Below are 16,879 nucleotides of genomic sequence, written 5' to 3'. Positions count from 1 at the left end.
TTAGCTACTGTCCATTTTTGTGTGTCTGTGACTATAAAGGTGCCTCCAGCAGCAGTAACAGGAAGAGTTCAGTGCTGAGAATATTAGCAACCTATGCACAGTCCTCTCCACCTGTTATTAACAGTTCAAAATTAGGAGTGCTGTCTGGTTAAATAAAACCCATCTTGTCTATTCCTGTGATAATGACTGGATTATAGCATACTCTAATCCTAATAATGCAGTGAAGTAATGCTGTTTTACCACAAACAAAATAGAAGTTAGGATTGATTTATCTAGATGAATTGTCAGGCTTATATCTTTGTTAAGGTTTTCCAGATTTTTAAAATTTGATACTTGAATGATCTTTAATTTTCCAGATTGTACTTGCATCTGAAATAACCTGTATGTTTCTCTTTGCTATTAATAGGTGTCATTAATATTGGATATGAAACACCAGCCTTCAGTACCAGTTGGGCAGCTCTGGGTGGAATTGCTGCGATTCTATGCTTTAGAATTTAATGTGGCTGATTTAGTGATAAGTATTCGTGTCAAAGAATTGGTATCTCGGGAATTGAAGGATTGGCCCAAAAAGCGCATTGCCATTGAAGGTATCTCAAAATGTTTATCTTATTCCCCCCGACTCTTTTTTTTAAAGGGACCAGTCTAACAGCATGCTTTTTATTTCAGTCTCTTTTCAGCTCCCACAAGTAAGGTAGGCCTGCCCTCAAAGGGAAATAAATAGTTAGAATCTTGCATGTGTTACTGTGGGTCATTTCAAGGAATCAAACTGTTTTCACCCTGGGTTTTTAAAGTATAAACAACTTGAATAATGGCTGGCTGAGTCCTTGCTTTCTTTGTAGATTGCTTAACCACTTAAATGCCTAAAGTGTGTTTTTCACAGTGATGTGTAAATCCCCCTTTCCTCTTTACCATTCTCACCTCTAGATTTTTTAATTCAGTCCATTTGTGGATTGTTGAAGTTGTTTACTTTTGCAAAGGTGAGGACAATACTTTTTCTCGTCAAAAATGTCATTCTCCATTGGATTCCTCTCCAGTAGAGAGAATGAGTAGTTATTTTTGACATATCTACAGTAACATTTAGAACTTACTCATAAAAACACATTTTTAGTGAAGGCTCATTTAACTGAAATCACTTTATCAAAGACACACTGATGTGCCCTGTAGATACCATTAAATGAACTAGCTCTTCTCAGCTTTGCAAAGTCAGGAGGTTGAAACCCCTCTAGAAATCTTAATTCTCCTCCTTTAAATAATTTAAAGAACCTCCTAAATGGAATTCTCTTATTTTTGCTTGATTTTTTTTCAAGCTTTATGTTGCATAAGAGGGTTTTTTGCATTTTGCATAAATTCTGTGTGCAGTCATGGGGATCTCACATTTTTAAACCCTCCCCTGCAGTTTCTGTGGCTCAGCTCTTCTGGCCAATTGCCTAACCTGCTGGAGTTCTAGGGGAGGAGAAAAGATTGAGAGAAGTGGTGTCTCCTCCTGGTGCCTCCCTCTCGCCCCTGAAATTCAGTCCAGCCAATTCAGTGATGGGGCTTCCCAGGGCAGAAGAGTGGAGGTAAGCTCGATAAACCGCAGGGCCTGACTGAGTGGGGAGGCAGAGCACTCAGCAGCAGAGCCTTGTGGGAAGCTCTTCCTTCCCAAGGGCCTGAGAGCCACGCTGATAACATCTTTTCTACCTCCACAGTCACAGAGCACAGTAGGGAGAAGGGGTACTAGTTCTGAACAGAATGGCTTCCCTTCATAGAGCAGATGTTTCAGAAAATATTGCTTTTTGTTCTTAAACTCTATTTTCTTACTCCCCATCCCCAGTTTTTTTTTTTTTAAGCCTGTAAAATACAAGTTAAATTTTACTGTTGTTTGTTGTCTGTTTTTATCTGCAGCAGGCTAAGTTTTAAAACATGAAATACAGTAGTATATGAAGAGATGGATTTTTTCTTTTTTTTTTTTTTTATTACAGATCCCTACTCTGTTAAAAGAAATGTGGCAAGAACCCTAAATAGTCAACCTGTGTTTGAATATATACTTCACTGTTTAAGGACAACATACAAGTATTTTGCTCTTCCACACAAAGTTACAAAATCCAGCCTTCCAAAGCCTCTGAATGCAGTTACATGTGTTTCAGAAGTCATAAATCATGATCCAGATGTGCAAAGAAAAGATGATAAGCTTAAAAACTCAGTTTTGGCTCAAGGTCCTGGTGCTACCAGTTCAGCTGCAAATACCTGTAAGGTACAGCTACTTACTCTTAAAGAGACTGCTGAAAGCTTTGGAAGTCCACCAACAGAAGAAATGGGAAATGAACACATCAGGGTCCACCCTGAAGACTCAGACTGTATCCGAGCAGATGTTAACTATGATGATTACAAGGATGATAAAGTACACCATCAAGAAACAGGAAGGAAAAACGAGAAAGAGAAAGTTGGTAGGAAGGGCAAGCATCTGTTGGCTGTTGATCAGAAACGTGGAGAGCATGTTGTCTGTGGCAGCACACATAATAATGAGTCAGAGATCTCTTTGGATTTAGAAGGCTTCCAAAATCCTACAGCCAAGGAGTGTGAGGGACTTGCTACTTTAGATAACAAGGCTGATCTTGATGGAGAAATTGTAGAAGGTACTGAGGAACTAGAAGGCTCTCTAAACCACTTTACCCACTCAGTACAGGGCCAGATTTCAGAAATGATTCCCTCTGATGAAGAGGAGGAGGAAGACGAAGAAGAGGAGGAGGAAGAAGAACCTAGACTCACCGTTAACCAAAGGGAAGATGAAGATGGCATGGCTAATGAAGATGAATTAGACAACACCTACACGGGATCAGGGGATGAGGATGCCCTATCTGAAGAGGATGATGAGTTAGGCGACCCTGCTAAATATGAAGACGTGAAAGAATGTGGAAAACATGTAGAAGGAGCTCTCCTAGTGGAACTTAATAAAATAAGTCTTAAGGAAGAAAATGTATGTGAAGAAAATTCACCTGTGGATCAGTCTGATTTTTTTTATGAATTCAGTAAACTTATCTTCACCAAAGGAAAGGTAATCAGTACCACCACTAGTCATATATGGAACTAGGAGACTTTAAGGAATTTGAATGCATTTAATTTCAATTTTTATATACTAGGTGTTTTTCTATTTTGGTAGTGTTTAACAGGTTGGCCTTTCATTCTGATATGACTGCTCGCTCTCCTTTCCTCCTTAAGACTCATGAGAATTAGCAGAGGAAGGGAATGCTATTAGTAGTGAAAATAACTACCTCGTTCTCCTAATGATACCATAGGATGTCCCCAACTCTCAGATCATTTGAGTGGACACATGTTACATTTTCATTTCCTTTGGAAAGTGAATAGGAGACTTATGTACTTTTAAAACATGATTCCAGACTCCTTTATTTGGCAAATAAAGTGTTAAGTCTTGTTTTGCTTTGCCATATTCCTGCAGTCTCCTACGGTAGTGTGCAGTTTATGCAAACGAGAGGGTCATCTAAAGAAGGACTGTCCTGAAGACTTCAAAAGAATCCAGCTAGAACCTCTGCCACCGTTAACACCCAAGTTTTTAAATATCTTAGATCAAGTCTGTATCCAGTGTTATAGTAAGTTATTCACATTTCTTTTGATTTGTCAAAATATCAAATTGACATTTACTCGAGTCTTTAGAATCACTATCCTATTTAGGTCTCTAAACATTAATAGGGAACAAGTCTATTCCATTCTCCATTGTATCCACAAGTGTTCCATGTCATGTCTGTTCTGTTTGGGACATGCAATAATTGTCAAAGAAAGATGAGGAAAGATGCAGGGAGGATCTTTTTTATTTTTTATTTTTTTAATTTTTTGAGACAGGATCTCACTCTCTCACCCAGACTGGAGTGTAGCAGAGCAGTCATGAGTCACTGCAGCCTCGACCTCCCAGACTAAAGCGATCCTCTCACCTCAGCCTCCCAAGTAGCTGAGAGCACAGATGCATGCCACTATGCCTGACTAATGTTTTCATTATTTGTAGAGACACAGTTTCCCTGTGTTACCCAGGCTAGTCTTGAACTCCTGGGCTCAAGCAAGTGGAGGATCTTTTATTTTTCTTTTAATGTCAAGTGTCTTCTGTATTTTCTTTTATTAACAGCATAGTTGTTGCATCAAGATACATAGCAATCACAGCAGGTTTCTTTTTTTGGAGGGTGATAGGGAGACAGGGTCTTGCTCTGTCCACCAGACTGGAATGCTGTGGTGTGATATCAGCTCTCCACAGCCTCTAACTCCTGGGTTCAAGCAATTCTTCTGCCTCAGCCACCCAAGTAGCTGGTATTACAGGCGTGCATCACCACACCCAGCTCATTCTTACACTTTTTGTAGATACAGGGTTTCACCATGTTGGTCAGGCTGGTCTCAAACTCCTGACCTCAAGTGATTCACACAGCTCCATCTCCCAAAGAGCTAGGATTACAGACTTGAGCCATGGCACCCGACCAGCAGGTTTCTCTTTAAAGCTTAGTATTAAATATTAAATATCTTTCCCCATTTAAATTTTCCATTACTCTGCCAAGAAAAAAAATTTTTTTTTTTTTTTGTTTTGAGACAAAGTCTAGCCCTGTCACCCAGGCTGGAGTGCAGTGGTGCGATCTCAGCTCACTGCAGCCTCCGCCTCCTGGGTTCAAGCAGTTCTCCTGCCTCAACCTCCTGAGTAGCTGGGATTACAGTCGTGCACCACCATGCCCGGCTAATTTTTTTTTTTTTTTTTCTTTTTTTTAAGTAGAGATAGTGTTTCACCATATTGGCTAGGCAGGTCTCAAACTCCTGACCTCCAGTAATCCGCTCGCCTCGACCTCCCAAAGTGCTGGGATTACAGGCGTGAGCCACTGCGCCCGGCCAAAGTTTAAAATTCAAGTTACTTGAAGCCTGGACACACTTCCCTGGCTAGCTGGGCTGTGTAAAGGTTGGTGGCATTATTCCTCCTGCTGTGTAAGCAGATCCAGGCCCCAGAAAGAAGGGACCAGGTTCTATAATAGTTTTTGAAAAGTTTGCTACAAAAATGGATGGCCTGTTATAAGCCAGGATACAAAGTAAGGATGAGGATAAGGGAGAGACATTTTCTGAAGAGTCTCAGTTCATAATTTACCCAAAATGGTTGGAAGAGAGGGTAGAATCTCAATATGAATTTCAAAATACTGTCTCTGTGAGGGGCCAGAAGTTGCCTTGCTGAGGATCTTTGTAGGTCTTAAAATAAGAGTACTAGCATTTCCCAACTGGCATCCTTTGAAATGTTTTTCTAGATGCAGTGAATAATATTTCATCACCAGAAGTATACCCAGCCCAAGTAGGGAATAATGCTACACACTCCCTTCTCTCTTGGGGACGGTCGATCTCCTTTAGAGATTTCCAGGACACGTTAGCATAATGAAGGTATCTGAGAAATATTATTTCTAAAATTTGAACATAGAATACTTTTTGAGTAACACTAATTAATAGCCTACATAACAGCCCTTTAAGGAACACGAGTTTGGGGAAGCATTGGTGTAGAGAGGCTTAAAGTTTTACAAAAAGAAAACATTTAAAGGAGAGATGTTCAGCTGCTTAAAATGAAGGAGCTTGTTTCACATGGCTTCATCATAAGGTGTTCACCTGTGCCAGAAGACACGTGTTCTTAACCAGTGCTTTTTTTTTTTTTTTTTTGAAACTTTTTTTTTGGATATTATGAGCTGTGAAAAAACTAGGTTCTCCTTAGGGAAAAAAAATACATGCAAATGCTCACAAACTTTTAAATTCCCACTTTAATGGGGTAGGGATCCCTGAAGGCCCTTTCTGTAACCCTGGTGTCTTTCAGGAAGCCCAGGTGGAGATCCCTGTTTAAATTACTTTCCATTTCAAGAGCACTTCTTAGATTCTTTAAAAAGGGATATTTTAAATTTTACATTACTGTTAAAAAATTAGCCAGGTATGGTGGTACATGCCTGTAGTCCCAGCTACTCGGGAGGCTGAGGTGGGAGGATGGTTTGAGCCTGGGAGGCAGAGGTTGCAGTAAGCTAAGATCACACTACTTCACTGCAGCCTGGCCAACAGGGCCAGACCTTGTCTCAAAAATAAAAAACAAATTTTACCTTGTTAATGCTGTCTACTGAGAAGATACAACAATTTAGGAATTTTAAAATTTAAGCTTATAAGTTTTATTTTCTAAAAAATAATTTTTTTCAGCTTTTTCTAAGAGCGTCAAGTCTTATTTTGTCAATATGTCTGTTTATCTTTAAACAGAGGATTTTTCTCCAACAATTATAGAAGAACAGGCTCGTGAACATATTCGGCAAAACCTAGAAAGTTTCATAAGACAAGACTTTCCAGGTAAATGATTTATTTTTTATTTTTAAGAAAAGTACTGTGACTTTTCTTCCAAATGAGCTCTTGTGTTATAAGCACACTGATTTTGAGAATCAGGGTTTCCGTTGTTTTGTGATATACCCAGGATGGTCCTTGGTCTGCCAAATCATCGTTTACCAACAGAAACAGTATAGGGTTTATTCTAGCGAGTGCCTAGTGAGTTTCATTGAATGCTGTGTTTAGAGTCAAAGTTAAGCTTACATTATTAAATGTGTTGAGGTGATCTAACATTTTCCTTGAAATGTCTTTGCATTTAAGAATAAAGAAGCACCTGGTAATCTTTCTTGCCATATACAGCTTGTATGTAAGGGAAGCTTTGAGAGAAAAAGATTTTAGAATAAATGCCCAGTTAATCAGAGAGCGTAAGTGTGAGATTAACATAGGATAGTTAAACAACTGGGTATGTTTGATTCATGAGAGGGCCATTTTGATCAAAAATTAAATGTACTCAGGTAATTAGTTATTACTTTTCATATATCCCTAACAGGAACTAAATTGAGCCTGTTTGGCTCCTCCAAAAATGGATTTGGGTTCAAACAGAGTGACCTTGACGTCTGTATGACAATTAATGGACTTGAAACTGCTGAGGTACAGTGACCACATAAAACTTCCATTTGCTGTGGCAGTGTGATTTAACCAATCTAGACTGACATTACAGCTTGGTATTTTCCAAATTGATCAGGGCATACCATATAGAGTGTGCTGTTTGGCACAGTCTCTGGCCAAATACATTAAGAAGCTTAGAAAGGTTGTGAGGAATGTGAGGAGTAGAAAGGTTATACTTTCACCCTGTAGCAAAAAGTGGATTGGAAAGTGATGCCTGGGAATTCTACATAGCCAAACCAATCTCTCCAGTGTCCCATTGGCTTGGCTACTGTGCTGACTTGGATCACACACCCACATAAGGTTATCTGTAAAGTTTATTACCAGACAGGCAGTGTGGTAAATGATAAGAGTACTTAACCTTATAGTCCAGAGACCTGGATTTGAGACAAACTTGGTTTCATCAGTACCTAAACATGTGGTCTTTGGTAAATAATCGACAAAGTATAATATCTGTTCCTCCTGCCTCTGCTAATTTTTGTACACATTATCATGGATCATGTGGGTCAGGAGTCAACAAACGATGGCCCTTGGGCTAACTTCACCCCCTACTGCCTGTTTTTGTAAATAAAGTTTTATTGGAACAGAATCACACCCATTCAGAAATGTAATGTCTATGGCTGCTTTCACTTTGTAAGTGCAGAGTTTAGTAGTTGTAAGAGACCATATGGCACGCAAAGCAAAACAAGCTTGCCAGCCCCTGGGATATCTGAAGGCATTTATAAAATATAAAATGCTATATAAAGGTATAAAGTCTGGGAAGTGCTGAGTCCCTATTCTTTTAAATCCTTAACAGCAGTCCAAATGCTAGATATCCAAATGAATGATGCTGCTGTTGCTGAAGACCTTTTTGTACCTTTTCTTAGTTTCAAGTCTTTCTATTTTGAGAATGTATCTGATTTGGGAAAATAGTCAAAAGTGACCTAGCCTGAATTTGAATAAAGTATATAAGCAAGATTGGCTCAACATATGGAATGACCCTATCATACATCCTCAAGGTTTATTTATTTATTTACTTTTTTACATGACTTATAAACTAGTTTCGAGAGCATTTCTAAAGTAACATTCTAAGTATGTTTTGGGATTTTTATAACCATCAAAAAGGCATATGTTGATAGAGTCAGCCCAGATGTTTTAAAGAATGATTTATTTGAGATACTATTTGTATTTGCTGTATGACTTTAGTTATATACATTATAATTCTGGCTAGTCCTGTAGGGAAATAATTTGAGCTTAATTACTCTCCACAGCAATTCATCAACTCTTAAACTATAATGAAGGTCTACTTAGAATAAATGAGCTGGGGCACAGAAGCCTCCTCTTGTCTATTCTGGGACATGGGGTACATTCGAGTAATATTATGTGGAGGGGAAGAAATGAAGGTCCTTAGCCATGGTTCAGAGACTTTTTTGGAAGCCCTGGGTCCATAGACTTCCTGACTGAGTTTAGCCTTTGTTGCACACCCAAAAATAATTAGGAAGTAGTGTATTTAGTGGTTTTTGTGCCCTCAGGATATTTCATGTGAATACTGACTCTTAATACCCAACTAGAAAGGAAAAATATATATATAGACTGACTTGAAATTAATTACATTATTTCTGAAGGTAATGGAAACTTTAGCCAGTTTCAGAACCTGTCTTCCAGTTTTGGTTAAGATCTTTGTGCCTTCTTTGTTGCAGGGATTGGACTGTGTCAGAACTATTGAAGAATTAGCAAGAGTCCTCAGAAAACATTCAGGTACCTCTGTAAACTTTTTCTAAAAATATTTCTGACTTTTAATTAGTGTTTTATATAGTCTTCCCTCAGTATCCATGGGGTATTAGTTCCAGGCCCACCCATCGCCCCTCACCCCTCCCTTCCCCAGCAAATAAAAAAAATCCCTAGATACTCAAGTTCCTTATATAAAATGGCAGATATACCTAATGTAAATGACGAGTTAATGGGTGCAGCACACCAATATGGCACATGTATACATATGTAACAAACGTTGTGCACATGTCACCTAGAGAAAGTATAATAAAAAAATAAAATAAAATGGCATAGTATTTGCATATAACCTATATACATCCTTCCATATACTTTTAGTCATCTCTACTGTTATGCTGTATTTTTTATTTGTCTTATTTTTTATTGTTGTATCGTTAGTTTTTTTTATTAGTTGCTTTTTTCCCTCAAATATTTTTGGTTTGTGTTTGATTGGATATGGGGATGCAGGACCGACAGACATGAAAGGCCAATTGTCTTTAGAGTTTACTAATGCCATGAAGCAGTATAGTGGCTCATTCATAGAAGAATTGCAATATTCATGTCTTTTTAAAATCTTGTATGCTCAAGTATGAAAGACTGAGGAATTGGTGATAATTTATGTGCATATTGTTGCCTAGCTCAGTTTTATTTCAAGACAAAGCCTACACCAGACAGGCAAGAAAGTGTGTAAATTCTTTTCCTTTGTTGGCATTGTATAAGTCAAAGTGTAGGAGTTGCTGATGGGGTGAAGTGTCAAGAAAGGCACCCCAAACTGGGCTTGTGGGTTGCATTTGCAGCTGTTCTGCTCAACAAGCTGTGTGTGACCGTGAACAAGTCCTTCACTTGAAGTGATCTCTTTTTTTTAAGAAATTGGATCTTGCTAGGTTGTCCAGGCTAGTCTCTGAACTCCTGGACTCAAGTGATCCTCCTGCCTTGGCCTCCCAAAGTGCTGGGATTACAGGTGTGAGCCACTATGCCTGGCCTGATCTCTTTTTTTCATTGATAAATTGAGAAAACTGAACTGGGTAATTTCTAGAGTATTTACAGCTATAAAATGTATAGATTTTGTAAACCATGCACAGAATTGAAATGCTATTAACATACCCTTTTGTTGTCATGGCAGCTGTGGATACCGTTAACAGTGAAAAATCTTCTTTTAAAATGTAGTTCAGCAAACTTCTGTGCTAAGAACTGAGACTGAAAGTGAACAATATATGGCCCCTGTCCTCAGGAACTTAAAATCCATGGTCTGTCCATGAAAAGTTTTTGTACATTTTGGTTAGGAACAGACTTTAAGTCACAGCATGAATGTGCCCTGACACCTAGACACACACATACTTTTCTTTGGTCATTGAAGTAAACATTTCCATTAACTTGGGAATTCCACCTCTAAAGATCATGTGTTTTGTTTTGTTTTGTTTTGTTTTGTTTTGTTTGTTTTTGTTTTGAAGGTTGTGCAAAGAAACTAAAGTACTAAGTTAGCATGACTATTAATTTTTTAGTATTGAGCTAGATTTATAACTTTGTGTTTTGAAATAATTTAATTTCACATTTAAAGGAAAGCAGCAAAAGTTGCATAAAGAGTTCCACATATAGCTTTTATTCAGATCCACCAATTAACATTTTCCATATCTGATTCATCATTCCATCTTTTGCTTGCTCTCAATTTCTTCCTGTACCATTTGAGATTAAGCTGTAGACATTATGTCCTTTCCCCTAAATACCTCAGTATATATTTCCTAAGAAAGAACAATGTTAAAAACAGATCATTTTTAGATTAGAAATGACTTAGGCACACAGATGATGTATAATAATAATGGAATGCAGATTGCCTGGAACAAGAATTTCATAACAACTAGAGAGCTATGGTTGAAACTTCCTATCTTTCAAACAGTCTCCCCAGGTATTTTATTGGGTGCCTCCTATGTGCACAGCACTGTGTTGGATACTTAGGGATGGTGGAAAAGTTAAAAAATCTGTATGTTTTTCTTTTGAAAGCTTCCATATCTTAAGAGGTAAGGTAATCTTCCAAACTATGTAACAATGTAAGGTAATATTCAGTTAAATAACTTCTAAGGAGAGAATGTGGGAAAGAGTTGCACAGGGGAGGTTGATGGAAGAGATGGAGGTTGCTCTGATCTCGGATGATGGTGAATACGATTTGAAAAGGATGGGAAAAGAAATCATTTCTAAGTGCATAGATGTGAATGTGAGACTGTGGGATATTTTGGAGAGCAGTGAGAAGATTGGTACATTTGGAGATTTTCAAATGGGAAATATTAGGAAATAAGGTGAAGTCTGTAGATATTTGGAAACACGAGTTTCTTCAGGAGGGAAAGGACCCAATAAAAGCATAACATAAGGTTTTTAGGCAGCTGGTGTGGTGTTTTAGGGAAAGTATAATCTAGATGACAGGGCAGCAGGACCTCAGTCAGGGTGCCGCTGGTACTAACAGGAAAACGATATGAGAGATTCCAAGTGGGAAAATTTCCTAGATTTGGTACCTACGAGTAGGAAGTAAGGACTGAGGTTGATATCTGGGTATTTGAGAACCAGGAATATTTGCAGAGAACCACCTGTGTGGAAGTGTTTAGTTTGCCATGAACATATAATCTCCAAGAGTTAACATTCCAGAAAGCAATTAGAAATATGGGGTTGCCAGTCAGAATTGAAGATGAAAGTAAAACTGTTTTTTTGCGTTGAAAGCCTTGGAGAAAAAGAGAGAGATTGAGAGAAAGAGACTAGACAGAAATTAAGAAAAGAGACTGAAAAGGAACTGGGAAGATATGCTGTGAATAAATCCTAGACTTGGAAGTGTTATAATGATCAACAGTGTCAAATTCCAGAATGGGAAGGATATGAAGAAAAGGGCCCCTGTCTAATTTAGAGGTGGGATAGCAAATACTAGGTGGAGGTTCTGGAATCAGACTCTGGTTTTAAATTCTGTCTCCCCATTGCTGGCTGTGCAATCCCAGAAAGTCACTCAGCTTCATAACAAGCACTCAGTTCCTCATCTCTAAAGTGGAAATAACAATTCTATGGCATTTAAGTTTAAGAACGATAATACATTAAAGTGCAAAGCCTAGCATATTCTAAGTATTCAGCAAAATGAGCTTCCTTGCCCCCTTTCCCCATCAGATTGTTTCATTTCCTCTGTCTGCCACACAGATTTTTTTCCTGAAATGTCTTCTACCTACTTATTTTGTCCTGTGTTCTATGATATGATTACTATGTATCTGCTTTCTAGAAAGCAGATACTTAGCTCTCTCAGTAGAAGCTCAAACTCTGACATCTCAGAATGAGCTTATCTTTCGCTTTACTGCTTCCCTTCAGCAGCAACCAACTCCATTAATCTGCCCTTCCTTCTGAATCCTCTTTCATGGTTGTTGATATTGGCATCCTTGGAATCAACAAAACGGGTGAAATGATAATTAGCCTGACCCACACTAGGTTCAGTATAAGTTGGGAGTCAATCTTATCTAGATTTGAATTCCAGCTCCACAATTTACCAGCTGCATATTCCTAAGCTTGTGAATCTTTCTGGGTCTCTGTTTCCTCATCTTACAGATGAGGGTGATAAACCTAAGGATGTAATGTTCATAAAGGAGTCTTACATATCCCTGTCACACATTAGGTGCTCAGGAAGTGGTAGCGCTTACTCTTAAAGCCCTGATCCTCTCTTACTAGCTCTTGCTCCCCACCTAGTTACAGATGCTCTCAAACATGCCTTGCTTCTTCTGTGTATTCCCATGCCACCATGAAAATTCACACCCAGTTATTTTTCATAAGTGGTCACCCTGCCTCTATTCCTGGTGCCTCCAGTCTGTCCACTGCCAGGGGTATTGTCTAACTAGGTATGGTCAGTGATTCCTCCCAACTTAGACCAGTTCATTGGCTCCTCTTTGATTCTAAGGATAATTCTTAGCAAAATGTGTATGTTCTGTAGTTGGGCCCTTCCCAGTTTCTCCACCATCTCCTATGCCTCATATTCCATTCCCTCATGTTCATTCTGTAACCTATACAATTCTCTGGAACTTCCCTGAACATACCATTCTATTTCAGGCATCTACTCTTTTTGTGTACAGTTTGCCTTGCCTGGTAAATTCCCTCAACTGCCACTATTTTTGCTGGGTTTTCTCTCTTTTTCAAAGCTTAGCTCAGGCAATTTCCTCTCTCCTATTGAAATTAACTCCTATTAACTTCATAACTTCTAGCTTTAAGGTGAGTAACTTGTTTGGAGGATGATTGTCCCTTAGGCTTTTCTCCAAATTAGATATAGTCACATGGAGAGAATAGGTGGGAACCACATAGTTCAGACTCTGTAGTAGTTTCCTCTGTTTTGGTATTTGACTGACAGCCGTATACACATGCATGTACACACATGCACACATGTGTGTACATACGATCCAGTAAGTTCCCAGAGGGGAGTTACTGAGTCTTGTAGTTCTAGTATCAGTGTGTTTAATAAATGTAAACTTTGCCAGACTAATCTTCCCAGATGTTTGTTAATAATGGAATTCTTTGATGAGTCCTAATGAATGCAATGAAACAGGCCAAAGTTAGGTTTACACCATTTAATATTGAAACATTAACATAAGAGTGAGTTATATCTCCAGCTGCTGTGTTTAATGATAACATTTTATTTCCCAACTTAGGTCTGAGAAACATCTTACCTATTACAACAGCAAAGGTGCCAATTGTGAAGTTCTTCCATTTGAGAAGTGGTCTGGAAGTAGATATCAGTTTGTATAACACATTGGTAAGGTTTTTTTCAGGCTTTTTGTTTAGAGAGGTAAAGGGAACAAATGTCTCACCTTGCAGAAACCTCAAGTTAAAGAAGACATTCATTTCATCTTAGTCAATCTTTCAAGAGTTGTTATGCTTACTTGCTGTGAACCTGGCAGTGTTCTGAGGCTGAGAATTCAAAGATAATTCAGATATGTTTCAGGGATTTATAGGACCTGTCTGACCCTTTGGGGGTGTTTTTGCAGAGAGATCTTATGTCTACTGAAAGGGAACTGATTGTTTATTTCGCCAGCCCTTATTTTCTAGATGTTCAGACCAAGGACATACAAGAGCCATGAGGTCAGATATTACTTATAATTCTTTATTATTGTCTAGTAAGTTAATGAAGATTGTCTTTAGGGAAAAAAAGAAAAGGTTAATTTCAGTTGAAATGTATTCTTCCTAAAATGAATCACACTGTAAACCTATTTAGAATATTCCAGCTTAAAATCTTTTCATCTAGGCTCGCCTGGTGGTTCATGCTTGTAGTCCCAGCACTTTGGGAGGCTGATGGGGGAGGATCACTTGAGCCCAGGAGTTCATGACCAGCCTGGGCAACATAGTGAGGTTGCATCTCCATTATTTAAAACAACCACCACAAAAAAAAAAAAAAAAAAAAACCCTTTACACTTCATTGTTAGTCTTATAGTGTTATTTCCTTTTAACAGGCCCTTCATAACACAAGGCTTTTATCTGCTTATTCCGCCATTGATCCCAGAGTGAAGTATTTGTGCTATACCATGAAAGTATTTACAAAGGTGAGTATGCTTCCTATTGTGACTTATCAGGAAATTTCATTGCATCTTTAAACACTGTTGAAAACATAAATCTATTTTTTAATGAACTGTAGTCATGTGAAATGCATCATGTAGCTATTTGGGAGACCCTATGAAGAAAGCTAAAATTTTGTTCTGAATTTTATACAATGACCTGAACTTGCGTGTAGCCAACTGTCCACTGCTTTGCTAGGTTGGATTGGTTTTGCCTTTGAAAATGTGATTTTTATATTAGTCCTCAACATATGCACTTTACTTTTAGTGATAATAGAATGGATGCAAAGTTAGCAGAAAACAGACTTTTCCTTTATTCTTTGTTTTCCTTCCGTCTAGATGTGTGATATTGGTGATGCATCTAGAGGCAGCTTATCATCATATGCATATACTCTTATGGTGCTATATTTTCTCCAGCAGAGGAATCCACCGGTCATTCCTGTCCTTCAAGAGGTATTAGTGAATGAAATTGTATTTCTTCTCTGGAAAACTGGGTGCTCTCTGAGCCTTTCTCCTCCTCTAAAATTCTGTGGTTCTGTAGTTAATTTTTTACCTATTTTCCTAGAAGTTTTTGTATCAATGCATTAAGTTTGTAATCCATACTAATAGTTTAAAAATTAATTTCAGATATACAAAGGTGAAAAGAAACCTGAAATATTTGTTGATGGCTGGAATATTTATTTTTTTGATCAAATAGATGAACTGGTACGTATTTTAAGAGTAAAGATTTTCCTATATCTTTGACTAAAAATTAGCTATACTACAGTGTAGATGGCCAACAACTATTTTATTGCTTGTTTTATTTATTTATCTTATGATAGTAAAAAAAAAATAGTGTTTACAGATGTTTTCTTTGATGTGAAAATATTTTTACTAAGCCAAGTGAATTTCTAGGGACTATATTTAGTATTTCTTTAATGCCTAATAATTCCAAGTGGTTAAGTAACTTTATTCCAAGTGAATATTTGTTCTATGGTTTTTGTACCCAGAGTTTAGAAAGACTTTCACTGAGCTAAAGAGATCTAATAACCTACGTATCACCAAGGCTCTTAGAATCTATTTCTGGATCCTCCGACTAACGTGTCCTGAGACTTGACACTGAAAACTCTGAGCTCTTCTATCTCCAAGTCGTAAAGATTAAAAGTTGTATAATTGAGCTCTAGTTAATTAGAAATAAATCCAAATTTACTCCCGAAGATACAAATGAATATTGATATTAACACTTCACTAAAGACCATGGTATCCCTTGTTCCCTTCTATTTCTAGCCTGCCTATTGGCCAGAATGTGGAAAAAATACCGAATCTGTTGGGCAGTTATGGTTGGGCCTTCTTCGTTTCTACACGGAGGAATTTGATTTTAAAGAACACGTTATTAGCATCAGGAGAAAAAGTCTGCTTACAACTTTTAAGAAACAGTGGACCTCAAAATACATTGTTATTGAAGGTACGAATACAATTAAACTTGAAGTTGAATAGATGATAGAGCTTAAACTATAAGGACATTGTTCTTCCTCCTTGCAAAGCTCTTCCAGCTGCTTGGGGTGTGCAGTGCCCCAGTCTCATTGTCCATACCAGGCCAACTTGTCTCTTTCCAGCCTAAAGATTTGTTTTTAAATGACTGAAGCCATTTCACCGTGACAAATTTTTTTACTATTGTTGGACACATAACATACTGAAGAATAAGGCAGCAGTAGTGATAAGGCAGCTTCAAGAAAGTGAGACTTTTACAACCTTCCTGTTGGAGAGTTTGAAGAGTGCCACTAAGTGAATTTTCAAGATCTTCATTCGCTATTGATGGAGTTCACCTATAAGTAATTGTATATAAATTTTGACATTTATTTTGACCATATGGAAGCCTTTTCTTTTTCTATTTTTTTATTTTTTGAGATGGAATTTTGCTCTTGTTGCCCAGGCTGGAGTGCAGTAGTGCTATCTCAGCTCACTGCAACCTCTGCCTCCCAGGTTCAAGCAATTCTCCTGCCTCAGCCACCTGAGTAGCTGGGATTACAGGCGCCCGCCACCACAACTAGCTAAATTTTTGTACTTCTAGTAGAGATGGGGTTTCACCATGTTGGCCAGGCTGGTCTCGAACTCCTGACCTCAGGTGATCACCCACCTCGGCCTCCCAAAGTGCTCAGATTACAGGCGTGAGCCACTGCGCCTGGCCACCTTTTCTTTTTCTGTTAAAGGTAGTGATCTGTTGGAGCCATTGATGCTAATAGTTGATTGTTTATTTCCAATTTGTGGGATTCTTATTTTGAGACAAAATGGAATTTAAATGCCTTAATTGAGAAATGACCTAAGAAATATTTTTTTAATTTTAATGAGATTTTTAAATTTTTAAATATATTTGTATCACATAAATAATATGGACTATTCTAAGTTGTGGTTTTATTATTATTTCTGCATATTGGCAGTAGTAAGATACAGTGAACTTTTGTAAAATGAAATTCAGATCACCATGGGTTACAAATACAGTTTTGATTTTTTAAAATCTCGTGTGTCAAACACATAGAACTTTTGACTTACTCCTTTTCGTTATCACTGCAGTTCTTATCATCTGTCACTTATTAAGGTATTCCTTTTTTTTTTTCTTAAGACAGTTTCGCTCTGTC

At 37.9% G+C, this 16,879-nt stretch overlaps 1 protein-coding gene across 6 annotated transcripts in view; it reads left to right on the top strand.

Moving 5' to 3' along the window:
* TUT7 (terminal uridylyl transferase 7) overlaps positions 1 to 16,879 on the top strand; it is a 65,901-nt gene that overhangs the window by 29,142 nt on the left and 19,880 nt on the right. For 5 of the 6 annotated variants that reach the window (XM_010377798.2, XM_030919297.1, XM_030919299.1 and 2 more), the window contains 11 exons: positions 407 to 587; positions 1,962 to 3,034; positions 3,437 to 3,587; positions 6,238 to 6,324; positions 6,848 to 6,948; positions 8,643 to 8,700; positions 13,365 to 13,468; positions 14,163 to 14,252; positions 14,604 to 14,717; positions 14,892 to 14,969; positions 15,531 to 15,708. In XM_010377798.2, coding sequence (XP_010376100.1) covers positions 407 to 587; positions 1,962 to 3,034; positions 3,437 to 3,587; positions 6,238 to 6,324; positions 6,848 to 6,948; positions 8,643 to 8,700; positions 13,365 to 13,468; positions 14,163 to 14,252; positions 14,604 to 14,717; positions 14,892 to 14,969; positions 15,531 to 15,708 — 2,215 coding nt within the window. Of the gene's footprint in view, positions 1 to 406; positions 588 to 1,396; positions 1,560 to 1,961; positions 3,035 to 3,436; positions 3,588 to 6,237; positions 6,325 to 6,847; positions 6,949 to 8,642; positions 8,701 to 13,364; positions 13,469 to 14,162; positions 14,253 to 14,603; positions 14,718 to 14,891; positions 14,970 to 15,530; positions 15,709 to 16,879 lie in introns of all 6 variants that reach the window. The other variant, XM_030919301.1, reaches the window with a different exon arrangement.

This window comes from Rhinopithecus roxellana, chromosome 16 (assembly GCF_007565055.1).
Source record: "Rhinopithecus roxellana isolate Shanxi Qingling chromosome 16, ASM756505v1, whole genome shotgun sequence".
Classification (NCBI taxonomy): Eukaryota; Metazoa; Chordata; class Mammalia; order Primates; family Cercopithecidae; genus Rhinopithecus; species Rhinopithecus roxellana.
The sequence above is the reverse complement of the archived record's forward strand: the minus strand, read 5'-3'. Positions and strand labels throughout refer to the sequence as shown.